Source organism: Salvia splendens, chromosome 6 (genome assembly GCF_004379255.2).
Source record: "Salvia splendens isolate huo1 chromosome 6, SspV2, whole genome shotgun sequence".
Classification (NCBI taxonomy): domain Eukaryota; kingdom Viridiplantae; phylum Streptophyta; class Magnoliopsida; order Lamiales; family Lamiaceae; genus Salvia; species Salvia splendens.
Genome location: NC_056037.1, coordinates 28615168 through 28634356, shown reverse-complemented (window position 1 = coordinate 28634356; position 19189 = coordinate 28615168). Strand labels below are relative to the sequence as shown.

The window sequence follows — 19189 nt, the reverse complement described above, 5'->3', positions numbered from 1 at the left end:
ATATCATTCAAAAATTATGTTAAAAATCAAAATTACGTGTAACGTTAATACGTTATTATGCCAATTTAAAACAACGTTGGTTTCAAGTGGTCAGTCGAGTAGTACATATATTCATCCGTCGCAAACTTAATTTGTTTCAAATTTTGATTAATGTTGTAATTTTACAAAAATTATTCTCGAACTCCTTCTATTCCATAGAAATAGGCTAATTAGGGATGATATGGGTTTTAATATGTAAATGGTAAAAGTAAGAGAGAAGGGAAAAAAAGTGGTTGAAATAATGTAGTGGAAAATGAGAAAATGTTTTATAAATATATATGGACTAGTATTTCTAGTATGTGGGATAGAGGGAGTAAAGATTATTAGTTTTCAATTCAAATGTTAAAAAGTAATGGTGGAAAAACAGGAGTATATTGAATCTTAGAGCATCTATAATGGCGCCCGTCTTGGTGGACGTCCGGCCGGTGTGCCGGAGTTCCGCGGGGGACGTCCGCCATTGTGCAGCTGTGACGCGGACGGTGACGCGGATACGGACGTTCGCTGCGGACACCGAGTTCCATGGCGTTCCCGGGACGTCCGTCGCGACATCCTTGCGGACGTCCGCCATTGCGTTGACTCCACAGACGTCCGCGCGGACGCCCTGATTATTTTATTATTTTTTTTTGAAAATTCTATAAATACGGCTCGTTGAACTTCATTTCATTCGCACCACTTGTATTAACAAGTATCTCTCTCTCTAAATACTTTTCTTTCGAAGATAAATGGAGTACCACGATAGTGATTCATATCCAAAACGATCTCGAGCTCCCCTCACTCGCCCGCGTCGCGCAATATGAAACCCTGTTACGTGCAATGGTTGAATGACGGACATCAATCGATCGCCATTACAGGTTGTCGCTGAAGGATATCATCAATAGTATGGGGCGCGATTTGGGGTTGGGAGACATGGTAGAGAGTGGCGACGAGGGGACTACCGGCGGGGACGAAGAGGGTATTGGCGGCGGGGAATCCGAGGAGTGAGACGGTGGGTTTTTTTAGCTGTGTATTTTTTTTTAATAATTAAGTATGTTTTATTTTTGTACTATGTATGTTTTTTTTAAATAAAGTGGTTGCAATTTCTCCGTATTTGTGTCAAAATTTTAATTCCGTAAATTGTTTAATTCAGTAAAGTGTTTAATTTGGTGAATTTGTGAATTTTTATTATTGTGGGAAGTCCGTCGGGATGTCCGCCACTGTGCAATGGGATGTCCTTATGGCGTGGCAGTGCAGTGAAAAGTCCTTATGACGTGGCATGAGGTGTTTTTGGAATGTCCGCTGGGACATCTGCACCACCATTGTGGATGCTCTTAGAGAAAGTAGATAACTTTGGTATGAAAAGAATCACATTCTATAATTGTTATCCCAATAATAGATCTGGGTGTATGATTTGGTACAATAGCTGACTACTATTACATATTAATATAATAGATATATAATTTAAAAAGTGGGGTAAGTTTTAAATGAAATGATGGGCCACTTTTGAAAGGAAAATGATGTTTTTATATTTTGATAAATCATTTGGGTTTTGTATTTATTCCAAGAAAGAAAATAAGAAACCCAATCAAGTGGGTATTCTAATATGTCTATCCCAATAACATCTTCCGTCCTTGTCATCACAACATTTTTTTCTCTTTAATCTGAGCTTCAGCTTATACATATTTTATTCTACCTACATATTATAAATAAATTTCTTTAGCCATATATTCAGTTGCATATTTCTTTTACAAATTTTCCATGATCATATAATGTAATTAATCAAGGATTCATGCTGCAATTGAGTGGCATGCTAAATTAAAGTGTATGTATTTAAACATAAATTAGATTTATGGAAACTTATCGAAATTAACCAATACTTAGTATCAAACTAACTAACCGACTAACTAACTACTGACTGATAAATATACTTTTTTGTCCAACATGAGTATGCACTCTTTCATTTTTAGCCCGTCCCACAAGAATATGCACTTTCTAATTTTAGAAATTATTTTCTTTTTATTGAGATGAGACTCATTCTCCACTAACAGTATTGTAATTACTTTTTCTTTCTATCTCTCTTATTTTACCAATTTTACGTTAAAACCCAAAGTGTATATTCTTTGGGGGCGGAGGGAGTACTAAATTTGTAATCGAGCTTTTGTAATTAGGGCATCGTTAACGCAAGGGGCTGAGTCGCAAATCGCGAGTCCCGACCCGAGACGCGCGTTGGAGGCGACGGAGTTCCGGCCCAGGCCGGTCTAGGGGCCGCAGTTGCGGCCTGGGGACGGTCCCGGGGTCCGGCCTGGCGGGCGATGGAGCTTCCGGTTGGAGGGAGTACGGGCCACTACTGTTCACCAATTTCTGAATTTTTATAGTTCGGAAAAAGGAAGAAGAGGGAGGGGGAGAAGAAGAAGAGGGAGGAAGATGAGGGAGAGGGGCGACATCAATTTTCTAATTTTTAATTTTTTTTGCATTTTTTTATATTATAATTTTTAGTTTTTTAGTTTATAATTTATTATTTTTGAATTAAGAATGAATTTCTCGTGTTATAATTGTTCAATGTTTTCAATTTTTACACGTAAAATAGGTCGAAGTTGTGAATAGTGTCATTTATTAGTTGTGGCTCGGGCTGTGGCCTGCAGGGTTAGAGCAGTTGGGGCCTGGGCTGCAACTGCAGAGGAATGATGACGTGGAGGGGACTTGGGGCCTGAAACCGGGCCGGGGTTAATGATGCCCTTAGCACTCATGAATGAGGTTCACATGCATTTTTTCAGTATTTATATTAAAAATTACCAACAAATTTATTAAATATATATAAAATAGAGAATAATACTGATATGAATGCAGAAGATATGCATAGGGTGTGGGGTTGGAAGCTCTCCTATGCTGTGGAGTAGATAAGAGCAGATGAAGTGTCAATTGCTGTAATAACTTATCAGCCCTTCTCTCCATCCTTCGTCTCTTTAAATTCTCTCCATTTCCTTTCGCTTTCTGCTGTCAGAGATCCACTAATTTCAAAGGGCATTCTCTCCTCTTGAAATTGGTGGCAAATAATTCAGGTTTTTTATTCTTCTTTTAACTTAAACTTCACATTTTTTTTCCTAGCATTTGTCTTGTCTGTTTTCTCTTCTTTAAATTAATTTATCTTGAAATGGCTCAGCCTGTAAGAATTTGTTCCAGCAACTAACTTTCAGGTTGCAATCTTGGGTTCAGTAAGTCAAATTATGTTTTAAAATTAATGAAAATAATGAGATTTCATGAACTTGGATCATTTAGTGTTAGCTCAGAGGTGTTTAGGAAACTTCAAATTTGGTCATATTGATTTTGATAAAGAAGGAAAGTGGATGAATGTTTGAATGAAAAATTAAGAAGAATGGACACTAATAGATGGGGAAAGATATTGTATAATATATAAACAACTTTGTCCAATTGCTTAGGCAAAAGTGGCTATTTCTTGGTGATTTGCCTAAACCGATGATTGGTTGAATCTTTCTATTTTGAAGTCTTGATTTTTGGTTATATATTGATATATTGATAAGAAACCTGAAAGTCTTATACTAAAACAGCTACTTTTCTTAATTTTGGGGTAAGGTTATGTGTTGGCTAAGTTTGGGATACTTATTGATATGTAGTTTTCTGCTAGGTTTGCTTAGAAAATAAGGATGTCGAAGAGCGAGAGGCGTCGGCTACAAGTATACTTCACGGGGACTTGAAAGGTCCCACAACGCATCTGCTCAAGGGAATGGCCGATAGCGTGATCACATCTCTGGCTCGTATGGAAATCAAGAATGACGATCTTGAAAGGGAGAAAGCCGTCTTCTCAAAATATTACGAGTACTTACCATATAAGCGCCAGCATAGGGAGAGTGTTCTCAACGTCCTGTATTCTCGTGAAACTGGAACGAGCAGTGCACACTGCTGCAGACCATCGAGGCGGAAGTGTGCCTTGTCTACTCGGAAGAACCAATGCTTCTATATGAGGTCACTCTGTGCTGCAAAGTTTGGAGCGTCTGCGCAGCCCTTGTCGTATCCCATCACTAATGTGAGCAAGAATAAGAAGGAAGTGGAGGAGCAGATTCTCCGGCCAAGGCAGTTTGAGTACCACCCGACCGACTCCAGCCTGATGGCTGTTGGGACACTTGACGGAGAAGTGGTGGTTCTCAACCACGAGACGGGAAATGTTGTCACGTGCATCTTTCCCTCGCAGAGTATGAATAGTGTTCTTGGCCTTTGTTGGCTTAAGCAACAACCCTCTAAGGTATGTCTAATACTTACCATTTAGTAGAATTAGGCCTTTTATGGTAATGATGGCTAAAAAGATATGTATATCTAGCTCCTTGTGGGTTCTGATAACGGTTGCCTGAGATTGTATGACGTCAACGAGGTTGGTAGAAAGGGAGGAGATAGCTCAGGCGTTGTCTTTGATGACTTTGAGCTATTGACCTCTGTTCACGTGAACTCAACTGATGACCGGTGTCTAACAAGTGGTTACTCGAAGAAAGTTGCCATATACGACATCTGCAGTGGCCAACGGTTGCAGCTGTTCACGGACATGCACCGTGAGCCCATAAATGTTGCCAAGTTTTCGAACCACTCCCCTCACCTCTTTGTGACTTCGTCGTTCGACCGTGATGTGAAGATGTGGGATTCAAGACAGTCGCCTCTCAGACCTTGCTACTCGTCTAGAAGCTCAAGAGGGAACGTGATGGTCGTGTTCTCTCCAGACGATCTTTATCTACTCGTGTCAGCCGTAGATAACGAGGTACCACTTCTCATTCGTTATGCATGAATGTTCGTTTTATTAAAAATGTTGCATACCAAATTTATCCCTTTCTAGGTCAAGCAACTTTTGTCCGTGGACGGGCGTCTTCACACGGATTTTGGGATAGTTTCGACAGGAAGTTGTCATAACTACACGCGCGCATACTACATGAGCGGAAGAGACTACATCATTAGTGGGAGTTCAGAGGAACCAACGGTTCGTATCTGCTGCGCGCACACAGGAAGGCGGCTACGAGATATATCTTTGGAGGTAAAAAAACCACACAAAGAAACAATTTGTGGTTTCAGATTTCATGAAATGCTTAATTGAAAATGGCACTTGATATAGGATACAGGGAGATCAAACTCCATTTATGTGCAATCATTGAGAAGTGATCCTTTTAGAGTAAGTTTTCTCTTATACTAGTAATATCACTTGATTTTTCTAAGTTTAGGCTACAATTTGAACTGTTTTGTGAAAATAAAACTTAGATAATTTAACATAAATTTTTACTGAATCAGCATTTCCACATGGCGATCTTGGCAGCGTATGCTCGACCATCGAAGTATGAAATTATCAAGGTATAATGTTTGAACGCATAGAGTTGAACATAAAATAAGAAATTGAAAGATTTCGTTGCAAGTGACTGATTTTGTTGATGCAGATTAACTTGCTCTCGTCGAGCTCCAGTATCGAAGAGAGCCAAGGAGGCCTGCAGATCTCTTTTGGCAAGGGTGGCTAAGGTTCTCTTACTGTTTCAATCTGTCTCAGTTTCTGTGATTATTCACAAGTGTATATAAGAAGATGATGATGATGAAGCTAGTTTTTGGTATTATGTAATTATATTCTTGGAGTATAACTTTAACACCTGCCCATATATGATTAATAACAGTAGAGTAACAACACTTTGCAAGATTATGCCAAAAGCATTTGGGTAATTAACATTAACCTAGCAATAGATACAATGCAAGGCTGCTTTGGGCATCAATACCTCTCTTTCTAAGTTGGTTCCTTTTCACAAGGGTTAAGATCGAAAGGCTTATGCTCCGGCATCATGGATGTTGTTTTGCGCTGCCCGGTCAATCTGCTACAGCGTATCTTGTGAATGGTTGATATGGTAGAATGATTACGAGCCCCAAATCGTCTTGGCTCTTGTCCACAGACTCGAAAAGCTTGCGCTCCTCGTTACTAGATACACTATGAAGCAGATATACGCAGCTGAGAATGTTGTAACGATACTCGTGAAAAAAACCCCGGTCAGTTCAGACGAGAAGAAGTCCACCAGAAGATACCCGTTGATCAAGATCACCAGAGCTGCCACCGTCCACGATACAGTCTGCATAGCAGAAGCACGCTAAGTTTTTAACTCTTCGTTCACACAAAGCACGAACTCTCAAAAAGAAAATACCTGAAGAAGGGTCCCGATTTTGAAATAGCCCATGAGTTCCTCCTTGGACACCAGGCAAAGGAGAGGAATCAGAGCGAACGGGATTTGAACCGACTGCAGCACGTTAAGCCATTCGTTTAGAATGTCCAACGAGGCATCGGATGTGTCAAAAATAAGCGCAACAATCAGGGTAGGGATGATGGCACAGCTTCGTGTTATCAGCGCCCTTATCCACTTCTTCATCCGCAAATTCAGAAACCCTCCCATAATGAACTGGCCGGCATATGTGCCGGTTATGGTGCTGCTCTGTCCGGCAGCGAGCACGCCAATCGCCCATATGTACAAAATGGGGACCAGCCCTCCACCATACCTCTCCTCGAGATACTGCCCTGCATTCACGAGTCCAATGGTCTTTGCCTCTTCCGTGCCATAAAACACCTTCGCAAAAACTGTTGTAACGAATAAATTGATCATGAATGAGATGGCCAGAGCAATGCTGGATTCGATGGAGTAGTACTTGAGAGCTTCGCGCACTCTGCCTATCTTGCGATTGTCTACTTCTCTCGACTGCACGAGGGCAGAGTGCAAGAAAACGTTGTGAGGCATGATGACACAGCCCACCACTCCCACGGCCTGCTTTATGGTACTCGAATTCAGCTTCGGAACCAAGATGCCTACAACCACATTGTACACTCGTTACTTATCAGAAATGGCTCATTAACAAGAAGCACGTTGATCTCACCGATCATAAGCTCGCGACCGTCAGGTTTTGTCTCGCCAAACATCCAGGCAAAGGAGACTGCCATTGTTGCTATAAGCACAGCAAAAAGCGCTTCCAGTTTCCTCACACCATAATTCTCCAGAAACAAGAAGACGAAGCTGCATCGAGAAAGCAATCAAACAGTGAATCACAAAATCTCAACTTGTTTCTCAATATCATCAATAATTCAGCACAAGTCAAAATGAAAGCGAAATAGAGGAAATATTATTCACAAACACACACACATATATATATACATACATCAACTTTGAATTAGTATATATTAAACTCAATTCATCTTATCACAAGTTTTACAAACAGTGACAGATAAACTCAATTCATCTTATATAAACGAAATTGGATAACATATTAAATTCAGCCCTACTTATCTCAAATTCGAAAATAGCAAGTCTAATTATACGTTGAAGAATTCTAAACAGTGACAGTTAAACCCCTCCCTAAAACACTCAATTTCCTAATCAGAAAAAAAAAAACAGAAAACCTAAAAATTAAGGGGGGAAAGGTAAAGTTAAAGGCATTGAAACCTAAAATTTTAAAAAAATTGGTAATTACCAATCGAGGGCGGTGATAATGACACCCGCCCAAAGCGGCAGAACGCCGCGGCTGAGAATGTTAATCGCAATCGCGCTGCCAATAACCTCCTGAATATCGGCGCCGATGAGCGCGAGCTCGGCCATGATCCACAGCAGCAGCCTGGCCCAATCAGGATACTCCTGGCGGCAGAGCTCGGCCAGGTGCTTTCCGGTGACGACGCCGAGGCGCGCGGCGAGGAGCTGGACCAATAGGCCCATGGCGGTGGCCCAGAGGAGGAGCCAGAGGAGCGAGTAGCCGGCGATGGCGCCGGATTGGAGATCCCCTTCGAGGTTGCCGGGATCGAGGAAGGCGATGCTCATGAGGAAGCCAGGCCCCGTGAAGAGCCAGAGCTTCCGCCAGGAGAATGGCGAGTAGTCGTCGCCGCCGTCGTCGTGAATGTGGACTATGTTATCGGCGTCGTAGGCTCGCTCCTCTTCGGATTCCAGAAGGGGCTGCTGCTGCTGGTGTGCAGACATTTTTAATTTTTAATTTTTTTTATCGGATTGAATTAGAATTGGAATTGGAATTGGAATTGAGAGGAGTAGACAGTAGACTTGGGAAACTGAAAATGGGTAGTGATCGTCGCCTTTCTTTTATCGTGGTGATTGAAAAAGGAAAGGAGGGAAATGGCATGGGATTCTTTATATTTACTACACCTCCTCCCTTTTCAATAGATTTTAATATAAAATTAGTAAAATAAGAGATAATATTAAAAAATATATAAAGTAGAGTGAAAAGTAGTCTAAATAGAATTTATTATTTGTGAATTATGAGGTTCATTTCTTAAAATGGAGAATTTCTATTTTTATGAAATACTCCTTCCGTCCCATAAAAATATTTTCACTTTCCATTCAGTTCATCCCACAAAAATATGTGCATTCCATTTTCAGAAAATTATATCAATTTAATAATGTAAGTTCCACTATTCACTAACTCTACTTTAATTACTATTTTCCTCTCTCTCTTACTTTACCATACCATTCTCATCCCCTCTCATACTTTACCAATTTTGTCGTAATTTCCGTGTCATCTCATCTTCCCATATTTTTATGGGACGGATGGAGTAGATAAAGTAAATTTTAGAAAAATGAAAGTACATTAATTAGTGTACTATGCTCAATCTACTTTGCGATCGTAGATACAAGTGATTGTGAAGTAAATGCTTTGCAATTTTAGAATGTTGAAATTTTTATTTTTTGCAGGCATTAAGGAGGTGACTTGTTGAAATGCTACCTTCTAGTGGTCGAAATAGTTTGATAATAGTAGTAGCCATCACGTTTAACTATAATGAGTCAAAGTTCATAAATAACTTTGCGTTTAATCATATTCAGCATTATTAATTAACTTAGTTCAAGAACGAGGAACACTCTTGTGCATATGCATGTAATATGCTACATCCATCTTGATTATATTCTAATTATAACTAATATATTCTCCAAATACAGATTAATTGAAATATTATTATACTTCAATCAACCATTATTTAACTAAACTTTATTTCAAAACTAATAAATATAATATGATATTGCTAAATAACTAATTAAAACCTATGTAATGGAGTATCAAATTAATAACCGTGGGTGGCCCTCCGGTTGTCCTAAGTTCTAACCCCTATTTAATTTTAAACTCTAATAATAACCTAATTAACCCTAAGTAGCCTCTAGTTATTCGGGAATTTCTAAACTCATCCTGTATTACTCCATCCGTCCCCCAAAGTTTGTCCTATTTTACTATTTTCATCTGTCTACTCAAAGTTTGTCTCGCTTAAAATCGTATCAAAAATAGATATCAAATACACTCTCAATCTCCTTAATATGAGACCCTTATTCCACTACTCACTTTCATTTAATACAAAATCAAACATTTTTTTATAAACCGTATCAGGTCAAATTGAAACAAACTTTAGGGGATGGAGTGAGTAATATTTAATTAGAAGCAATGGTGGAGCTGAGCTGGGGTGAATAGTACCTCCCACAAACAAATTACTCCCTCCGTCCCGAGTAATTGTCACTCTTTGACCGGACACGAGTTTTAACTAATGTAAAGAAAAGTTTGTTGAAAAAGTTAGTGGAACGTGAGACCCACTTTTTTATATTGGTTTTATAATAAAATGTGAGTGAACTAAGTTAGTGGAATATGAGACCTACTTAGCATTTAAGGTAAAAATGAAGTGTGACAATTATTAAGGGTGAGACCGAAATGGAAAAGGGTGACAATTAATCGGGGCGGAGGGAGTACTTCACCATAAATATTTGATTTTTCATCAAATGTAATAAAAAAAATTCTACATTATTATTCACTTTTCTTATTAAGTTTCACATCCATCTTTTAAAGTGAAATTATAACACTTTATCTCCGAAAAACATTGTAGGAGAAATGAACATAAAAATGGAAAGGACAACTGAATGCCACTAACTTTTATAGAGACTTGATGTTAGTTATGAGTCTTATGACTACCAAAAAATATTGTAAAAGAAAATAGTACGAAAATCCAGTACTTATTTGTTGATTAAATGCTCGACTTCTGTAATAACTTGGAAGAAATATTCTTAGTGGAGTTAATAGTCATTTAAATTATGAAGTTTGATTAAATTCTAGTATGTGTCGCGAATATTAAAATTGAAATATTAAATTATGAAATGATAAATTTTTTTCTATTATCCCATTTATATACAAAAAGTCATCTTTTGATGATATTCAGAACGAAAACTTTTTATTGAAATAAGAAAAGGAAAGAAAAATAAAAGAAAAAAATACTTATATTCGTAAAACACGTTATTTTGAATATCATTTAAAGACGACATTTGTTCATAGATGAGACAATAAAAAAATTTAAAATTTCAAAATTTTATATTCTATTTTAAAAATTTTGGATGGATAAGAATTTGATCAAATTTTATAATTTAAATGATTATTAATTTTTTTATGTGCGTATAATCAAATGTAGCTTAAACTTGGTATCAAATATCACTAATTAACTTATTAAATGATGTCCAATAAAATGTCAAAGTTAAGAGCAGAAAGTAAAAGCTGGGGCGTGCATTCTCCTGATGCTCCATGCCATTCTTTTTCTACAAGGAAACAAAATTTGGTCTAAACCAACCCCAATAAAGTCACCATTATTTAACTTTTATTAAAATACATTCAATAACATAAATAATGGAGTAAAATAGTGTCACTGACATCGGATTTAAGCTCAATATTTTTTTAATAACGACTTAAATTTTAATATGAGTACTTAACGCATCTTATTCGCCTGATGATTTGACATAATATTTTTTATATATTTTTGATGGGGTACGAACTAAACAAGCCCAACAGCAGTGACGGCCCATCAGCCCAAAGCCCAAGGAAGAGTATGAGTTCGGCATTACCAAAGAGTTCGGAGGAGTTCGGCATTACCAAAGAGTTCGGCCTCAGCCTACAGCTCGGTAAAAGCCAACCAATCAAGCTCTGCTCTCAGGTCGGCATCAAGCTCTACTCTCAGATCGGCAACCAAAGCAGTTCGGTCTCAGTATTCGACCGAACAAGGAGTTAGTGGACCCATGCAGGATTTCCACAACTTCCAACACACCCACTACCACGTGGCGTCAACTCAGGCCACGATCTTAGGCCATGACCTACACGACCTCCACGACCTAGAGTGATGATGTAAGCCACGATCTTAGTTCAATGTATAAATAGAACTTAGATCTGATAGAAAAGGGTTAGAATCTCTCTAGAGAAATAATCATATAGCAAGTCTGTGTTGTAAGCTGTAATTCGCAGATCAAGCAATACAAACCTGCCCCCATTTCTCCCCGTGGACGTAGATTTACCTCAGTAAATCGAACCACGTAAAATTCTCTGTGTCGTAATTTATTTTTACGAGCATTTATCATCATCAAAAATTCGCGGAATCATCACTGGCGCCGTCTGTGGGAAACAGAGAACAAAATTTGTGATAAAGCGAATTGTTGATCCATTTTTTCCACCCAAAAAATGCATACCAGATCGCAGAGTACCCGTATTCCTGCCCGTGAGAACCAGGAGGAAGCCAATCCATCCCATAGGTCGGGAAAACAGCCTAGGGATAAATCCACCACCAGTTCTCATGGTGGAGGAACAAGCCGCTCCAAAAGCCGTCACACCGAGTCTTCCCAGCAGCCCGATTTGAACGAGGCTGTCAAGCTGTTTTTGGCGGAAAAGCAGGAGGAATTCTTAACCTTCCTGCAAAAAAGCCAAAAGCAGCCGGGGACAAAAACGGCGGATTCTCCCTCTCCCTCCATACGAGACAGTCACTACCGCAGTAGTGTCATGTCTTCCAGAAGAAAGAATCCTCGGTACCGGAATCACAGGAGAACTCCATCTCCTCCATACCGAAGAAATGTCGGGTTCGCCATGTACGGAGTATTGAGGACTCCGTTCTCGGACGATATTACCCGAACTCCCCTTCCACAGAACTACCGAACTCCGTCGATAACCTATGACGGACTCGTGGATCCTCATGACTTCCTGGGACGCTATCAGTATAATATGGCGAACCAAGGTCTCAATGAGGTCCATATGTGCAAGCTGTTCCCCGAGCTGCTCATCGGGAACGCCAGAAGGTGGTTCGACAGCCTTCCTCAAGGCAGCATTAGATCCTACCGAGATCTGATGGATGCTTTCCACAGGAGGTTCTTTCAGAAAGCGGAAGCCCGAAATACTTCGGCTCAGCTGCTTTCTATACGTCAAGGTCGCGACGAAAAGATCAGCGACTTCCTGACGAGATTCCATAAGGAATGCCTACAGGTAGATAATCTCAATGATCTACTTGTCATTTCGGCATTCCAAAATGGAATCCTGCCCGGAGCTCTCTACAGAAAGCTCGTGGAGTGCGGTCCGCAAACAGCTCAAGAGATGTGGGACCTTGCGGACAAGTTTTCTCGTGCCGATGAGGCAGACCGTCGAAAACGGTCTTTAGACAGCTCATCTAGAGAAGACAAAAAGAAGCCCGGTCATAGCGATCAGAGGCATCCTCGCCGAACACCTTCTCCACTAAAGGAGAGATAACGGTCATCCGAGGTGATCGAAAAAGAGCAAGTGTGTTCGCAGATTGCGCTTAAAAGTGCCGAGCAATCAGTTCGGCACCATCAAGCATAGCAATCACAGCAGCCGGAATCAGAGGCCGGCGAAATGACCGAAGTCACACCGGAGCCGAACTCGATGGTGTACGGCACTGAAGCCGTGATTCCGGTTGAGATCGGCATATCCAGTCCCCGAACTCAATTTCTCCTCAGAAATGAATGGTGACGGACTAAGAGCCGAACTACATCTGGCCGAAGAAAGAAGAGAATTGGCCTGCATAAAAGCAGCCAAGTACAAGGAGCAAGTAGCCCGGTATTATAACCAAAGGGTGAAAAAGCTGCAATTTCAAGTGGGAGATCTCATCTTGAGAAACAACGAAGTAAGCCGAGCAGAAAAGCTGGGCGAACTCGAACCCACATGGGAAGTTCCATATCGGGTGTCAGAAGTCCTCGGCAAAGGGTCTTACAAATTGACTCACGTGTCAAGAGCACAAGTACCCCGAACATGGTACGTTTCCAACCTCAAAAAGTTCCATTTGTAAGAGACAGTCCGGTCAATGTGCTTTCTTTGGTTTGCTTGGTTTTTGTTCGTCTCTATGTGCTTTTTATTTGTCTATATGCCTTGTCTATGTGCGTGTCGTCTCTTACAAATGTTACTGAGGTATCTTGTTCTTCGAAGGCTGATCCCCTTCTTAGAACATATTCAAGCTAAACGATTGTGAGTCAAAGCTTCTACAGAAGATACAAGACCACAATTCAGCTTAAACAAGCGGTTCGTCCGAAACGAGCTGCAACAAGCCCACGATTGTGCGTCAAAGCTTCTAAAGAGCATACAAGACCACAATTCAGCTTAAACAAGCAGTTCGTCCGAAACGAGCTGCAACAAGCCAACGATTGTGCGTCAAAGCTTCTAAAGAGGATACAAGACCACAATTCAGCTTAAACAAGCAGTTCGTCTGAAACGAGCTGCAACAAGCCCACGATTGTGTGTCAAAGCTTCTAAAGAGGATACAAGACCACAATTCTGCTTAAGAATCAAGCACTTCGTCTGAAACGAACTGCAACAAAAGTCCGATTCTCGCGATAAAACTTGCCTGAATTAGGACAAGGGAAAGTCCAATCCACGCGATAAAACTCGCCGAATTAGGACGACCAAGTTCGGTCAAAGCAGTTTACCTCATAAGACCGAGGACGACCTTGTCTAGTCAAAGAGGTTTACTGCATAAGACCACTTCGGTTAACTGGGAAAGTCCGATCCACGCGATAAAACTCGCCGAATTAGGACAAGGGAAAGTTCGATCCCGGCGACAAAAATCGCCAAATTAGAACACAGACCAAAGACGAGTCCGGTCAAAGATGTTTATTTCATCAGACCAAAGACGAGTCCGGTCAAAGATGTTTATTTCATCAGACCAAAGACGAGTCCGGTCAAAGATGTTTATTTCATCAGACCAAAGACGAGTCCGGTCAAAGATGTTTATTTCATCAGACCAGAGACAGTCCGGTCAAAGATGTTTATTTCATCAGACCAAAGACGAGTCCGGTCAAAGATGTTTATTTCATCAGACCAAAGACGAGTCCGGTCAAAGATGTTTATTTCATCAGACCAAAGACGAGTCCGGTCAAAGATGTTTATTTCATCAGACCAAAGACGAGTCCGGTCAAAGATGTTTATTTCATCAGACCAAAGACAAGTCCGGTCAAAGAAGTTTACTTCATAAGACCGAGGACAAGTACGATGAAATTTTTTTCGCTAAGCTGTAAATACACAGTGTTAGAAGCGAAAACAAAAACAAAATTTCATTTTCAAATCTTGTTCGGCACACAACTCCGCTACCCTACAAGATGGCGTTACGCTATTACAAAGGACTATTCTACTGTCCAGGGTTGCTAAAGTTGAGCCATCTATTCACAAAATCCTCGTGAAGCTGAGTTCGGGCGTTCCAGGCAGCTGCAGAATAAGCAGGTCGACGAGATGCTCTAATCGACCTGCCACCTCTTCTCTGAGCCCGGGAAGCCCTAGCACCTCGGCGGCGAAGAGTCTCTTCACGAAGCATTTGTTGATCTTGCTCACTCATAATCACAGCTCCTCTACGAACTTCAGCCTGTTCTCGTCTTGACGTTTCCGGCTGTTCCAGAGTTCGTTGCTGACTTGGAGTACGGTTTTGAGCAAGTGAATCAAAGGTTTGATCTGGAGTGCGAGCATCTGTTGGCACGATATGCCGAAGGAATCTTTCTATGGAGGGGCGCCGAGAAAGAACAATGTTGTACCGAGAAGCCCAGCGCCGCAATGATGTCACGACTTGTTGGCAAGCCGAGCTCTCCAGCGCATTGTTCCTCCGGAGTACATTATATTCCTCCCACAGTTCGTCAACTCGACTCTGAACATCTGATATGGTCATTCCCCCCGCGCACACGGATGTAATCCTCGTACGCAGTCCTCTCAGCAATGGTCGTGTTCAGCTCGGCCTCCAGATCATTCTTATCGGACTCTAAGTCCTTATTATCGGCATCCAGCTTCACTAAACGAGCCAGAAGCTCGTCATTCTTCGTCTGATCGGCTATAGCTCTTTTCTCAGCTTCGTCTAAAGCCGAAGAGTACAGCCGCTTCCAGTGAAGTACCTCCAGCTCCTTGAGAGTTAAGAATACAAAGCAGCTACGTCAGTTCGGCATTTCAGCTTACCGAGCAGGTAGTAAACCACAACAGGAGTAAGAGAGTACGAAAGGCTATACGAAGACACAAGAGCAGAAAGAAGAATTTTTTCATTCATAAGAAAAAAATTTTTTCTATACAAGGAGGGCTTCAAGGCCATTTTACATAAAGGAAGAAACTAAACTAAGAGAAGGGAGACGAAATCATACTTCGCTAGCTTCGTCTCCACCTTCTCGGTGAGGTTCAGCTTCCTTCTCCTTATCTGCTTCAGCTTCAGCCTCTGCCTCCTTGCTCTCCTCAGCCTGCTCGGCGCCACCGTAGCCGATCTGCTGCGTCTCCTGATCGGCTTCCTTCTCCGGATGCCCGACTCGCTCGACTTCGGCCTCCCGCTCCAGCGGCTCGGCCTCACCCTCTCCGTTGTAAGTCGAAGCGGGTGAAACGGGTCCCACGGAGGCAAAGATAGCCTCCAGGTTCTCGTCCCGATCAGCTCGACAACTCCGGACTCGGTCTGCAGAAAGCAGGACCGAGGATGAAGCGAGCTCCTCAAGGAGCGGCAGATTCTGAAGCCGAGCTGCTATCTCTCGGCTGTACAGAGGCAGCACGACATCGGCCCCCTGCTCGCCCTTATCGGCAATTAGCCTTACCAGGCTACCGACAAAGGCCGAGAACTGGCTGCTCAAAAAGAGTTTCTCCGTGTAAACACGGAGAGCCTCCCCTTGGGCAACCACGGCAGCAGCATCGCTCCGCTTCGCCTGCTCTCGCTGGATGACGAGCTGGTTTTTGGCAAACTGAGCTTCATCCTGGGCCGAAATCCTAGCAGCTCTGGCCTTCTCAAATTTAGCCTCAGCCTGTTCGGCCCGATGACAAGCAGCCGCCAACTTCCTCTGCATCTCGGCATAGTCATTGGACGCTTTGGAGAGTTCGACGGCGACGAGCTTGGAGAGCATATCGTTCCTCTGAAAATGGATAAGGAAAAAGTCAACAGAGGGCACCAAAAATACAGGACAGAAGCCAGGCCAAAGAATCAAGAAGACAATTCACCTCGGCGAAGTCCGTGGGCCATAAAAATGGCTCACAGATATGCTCCGAAGGAGGCGCCAAGACCACGTCTTTCTCTGGCGCTCTCGGGGGCTTCTGGGTCCTCCCCTTCCTACTTGCCGAAGTCGACTCCGGCTTCTTTGGACCCGAAGAGGTCTTTTGCCTCTTCGGATTCTTCTCGGCATCAGGCGCCGAGCTGGTAGCCTTCTCTTTCTCCGGCTCCTCAAGCTCGGAGGACTTTCGGATAGCCTTATTCAGCATGAACACTGCCAAAAAGCAAGAAAACAAGGTTAGTTTCTTCGTTAAAGCAGTAGAGCATAAAGATAGAGAGAAATCCTCACCCTCGGCCTCTTCGTCCGAAGACGAGATATTGAACACGAGGTCGCCCTTGACGAGCTCAGTTTCCGAATACTGTTTCCTAATCATAGGAATCTTATTGAGCTCGCCCTCGAGCTCGGCCAACGGTTCTAACCGAGGATGGGGAATCACGGACTTCGGCCTTCTCCAAGGAAAGCCCGGAGCCGAAGTCCTATTATAAAAAAAGAAACGGTTTTGCCATTTCGGCCACTTGGTTTTGCAGAAGGCCCTAAAAGGCTGTAAGGGGATCAAGTAAAACCAAGATCCCTTCCTTTTAAACTGGAAAAAATTAAGGATTGCCCTCAGAGACAGATCCTTATCTAGCCTACGCAGTTCGGCAGCAAAAGCCGATAAGTGCCTCCAAGAGTTCGGAGTCACCTGACCTAAAGGGAGTTGAAAAAAATCAAGAAGCTCTACAAAAGGTGGGGGAAGAGGAAAACGAAGCCCGCATTCTAAGCAGGCTTCGTAAACGGTGGCATAACCCTCCGGCGGGTCGTTAGCCCTATGATCATCGTCGGGAACCACCGCCTTCCCCCCAGGTAAAAAATACTTCTCGTGAAGGGATATCACAGTGTCCTTACTCAAGATACTGTGAAAATACTCTACGGTCTTCTCCCCGGATTCTTTCCGGCTAGAGGACCCCTTATCCCCTTTCCTACCGCTACCCGACACCGAAGAAGAAGAAGAAGACATTTTTCTTACTTTTTGAAAGTGAAGAAAGTCTGAAGAAGCTCTTGAAAGCGGAAGAAAATTTCTCGAGAAAGAGAGAGTATAGAAGACGCAACAGCAAAGGTGTTCAAATGAGGAAGAAAGAGCATATTTATCAGATTCGGCGAAGATTTCAAAATCATCGCACCGTTTCGAATCCCACCTTTTCAGGATTCAACGGCCGGATTTTACTGTCGCATTTAATGCAGTCACATGCAAGGCACGTCCCCTGACGTCAGCCTCCCCCGTACCTTTATCCAGAATGCCGAAGTGACTCGCTTCGCCGAAGTGATTCACTTCGTCTTTCGGGGGGGGTAGTGATGGGGTACGAACTAAACAAGCCCAACAGCAGTGACGGCCCATCAGCCCAAAGCCCAAGGAAGAGTATGAGTTCGGCATTACCAAAGAGTTCGGAGGAGTTCGGCATTACCAAAGAGTTCGGCCTCAGCCTACAGCTCGGTAAAAGCCAACCAATCAAGCTCTGCTCTCAGGTCGGCATCAAGCTCTACTCTCAGATCGGCAACCAAAGCAGTTCGGTCTCAGTATTCGACCGAACAAGGAGTTAGTGGACCCATGCAGGATTTCCACAACTTCCAACACACCCACTACCACGTGGCGTCAACTCAGGCCACGATCTTAGGCCATGACCTACACGACCTCCACGACCTAGAGTGATGATGTAAGCCACGATCTTAGTTCAATGTATAAATAGAACTTAGATCTGATAGAAAAGGGTTAGAATCTCTCTAGAGAAATAATCATATAGCAAGTCTGTGTTGTAAGCTGTAATTCGCAGATCAAGCAATACAAACCTGCCCCCATTTCTCCCCGTGGACGTAGATTTACCTCAGTAAATCGAACCACGTAAAATTCTCTGTGTCGTAATTTATTTTTACGAGCATTTATCATCATCAAAAATTCGCGGAATCATCAATTTTAATCATATTCTTCATTCAATCAATACTGTCTATTTTCTCGAAAAAGAAAATTATAGAGCAGGCATGAGTTGTGCAACTAGTGTTTAGAATAGTAATACTACAAAGTTGCAAACTAGCTGGTCCCAATTTTTAACCATACGTTTCTTTCCTTAGAGCATCTGGACGTCAAATAGCCCTCACATAGCCTTCACACTGCCACATCATCAACACTATAATTCTCCTGCCACATCAGCTTGCCACATCAACTGGACATCAAATAGCCCTCACATAGCCTTCACACTACCTATCCACATCACTAATAACAATTATATAATTTAATTTACACTCGTATCAACATACGGAATTTAATTTACGAGACAAATACGGAAAATTCGAATAATAATATTAAAACTTTAAAAGTACATTAATTTTAAAAAAAAAGTACAATAATTTAAAAAAAATTACAAAAATTAAAAAGTACATTAATTTAAAAAAGTAAAACAAAATCACTCCTCGCCGCCGTCCTCGTCTACGTCGTCGCCCAGCGCTTCTTCACCGTCGTCGCCGCCGCCTCCGTCGCCACCTACGCCGCGGCTATTCCCGACGGTGTCCCTCCTCATCGCCTCCAATTCTTCACGCTGGCTCTGGAGCAATACACGAAGAAAATCCTTCACCTCGGGGTCCACCGCCGCTTGGAAGTCGGCTAAGGTCTTCACCATTTGAGCACGCGTTTGTTGGCGCGCGAAGAATTTGAGCCCCTCGGTAGACCTGCCGAGGGGGGATGTCGAATGGACCCCCTGGGAACTCGGGGTGCCCCCCCTCGCAACCTGTTGCGCCCGCCTTTGGCCAACCGGGCGAGGTCGGCGACCGAACGAACGAGGAGTCGGGACCTCCTGGGCCGTCTCGGGGAGGTCTGTCGAACCACCGCTGCTGCCGCTATAATCTCCGCT

At 42.5% G+C, this 19189-nt stretch overlaps 2 protein-coding genes across 5 annotated transcripts; one reads left to right on the top strand and one right to left on the bottom strand.

Annotated features, from left to right (window-relative positions):
* Positions 1-2866: 2866 nt before the first annotated feature.
* Positions 2867-5695, top strand: LOC121808487. 4 transcript variants are annotated; one of them, XM_042209012.1, is made up of 7 exons: positions 2867-3074; positions 3659-4273; positions 4349-4777; positions 4853-5047; positions 5126-5182; positions 5299-5358; positions 5442-5695. In XM_042209012.1, exons 2-7 carry the CDS (start codon positions 3758-3760, stop codon positions 5517-5519), a joined length of 1335 nt encoding a protein of 444 aa, XP_042064946.1. In that variant the 5' UTR covers positions 2867-3074; positions 3659-3757; the 3' UTR covers positions 5520-5695. The 4 variants fall into 4 exon arrangements, with proteins under 4 accessions (XP_042064946.1, XP_042064947.1, XP_042064949.1 ...); XM_042209013.1 differs by having other exon boundaries at positions 3648-4273; XM_042209015.1 differs by lacking the exon at positions 2867-3074 and adding an exon at positions 3106-3209.
* Positions 5586-8154, bottom strand: LOC121808486 (metal transporter Nramp3-like). The gene is made up of 4 exons (XM_042209010.1): positions 7498-8154; positions 6907-7043; positions 6186-6838; positions 5586-6113 (listed from the first exon to the last, which is right to left on the bottom strand). Exons 1-4 carry the CDS (start codon positions 7992-7994, stop codon positions 5904-5906), a joined length of 1497 nt encoding a protein of 498 aa, XP_042064944.1. The 5' UTR covers positions 7995-8154; the 3' UTR covers positions 5586-5903.
* Positions 8155-19189: the final 11035 nt, after the last annotated feature.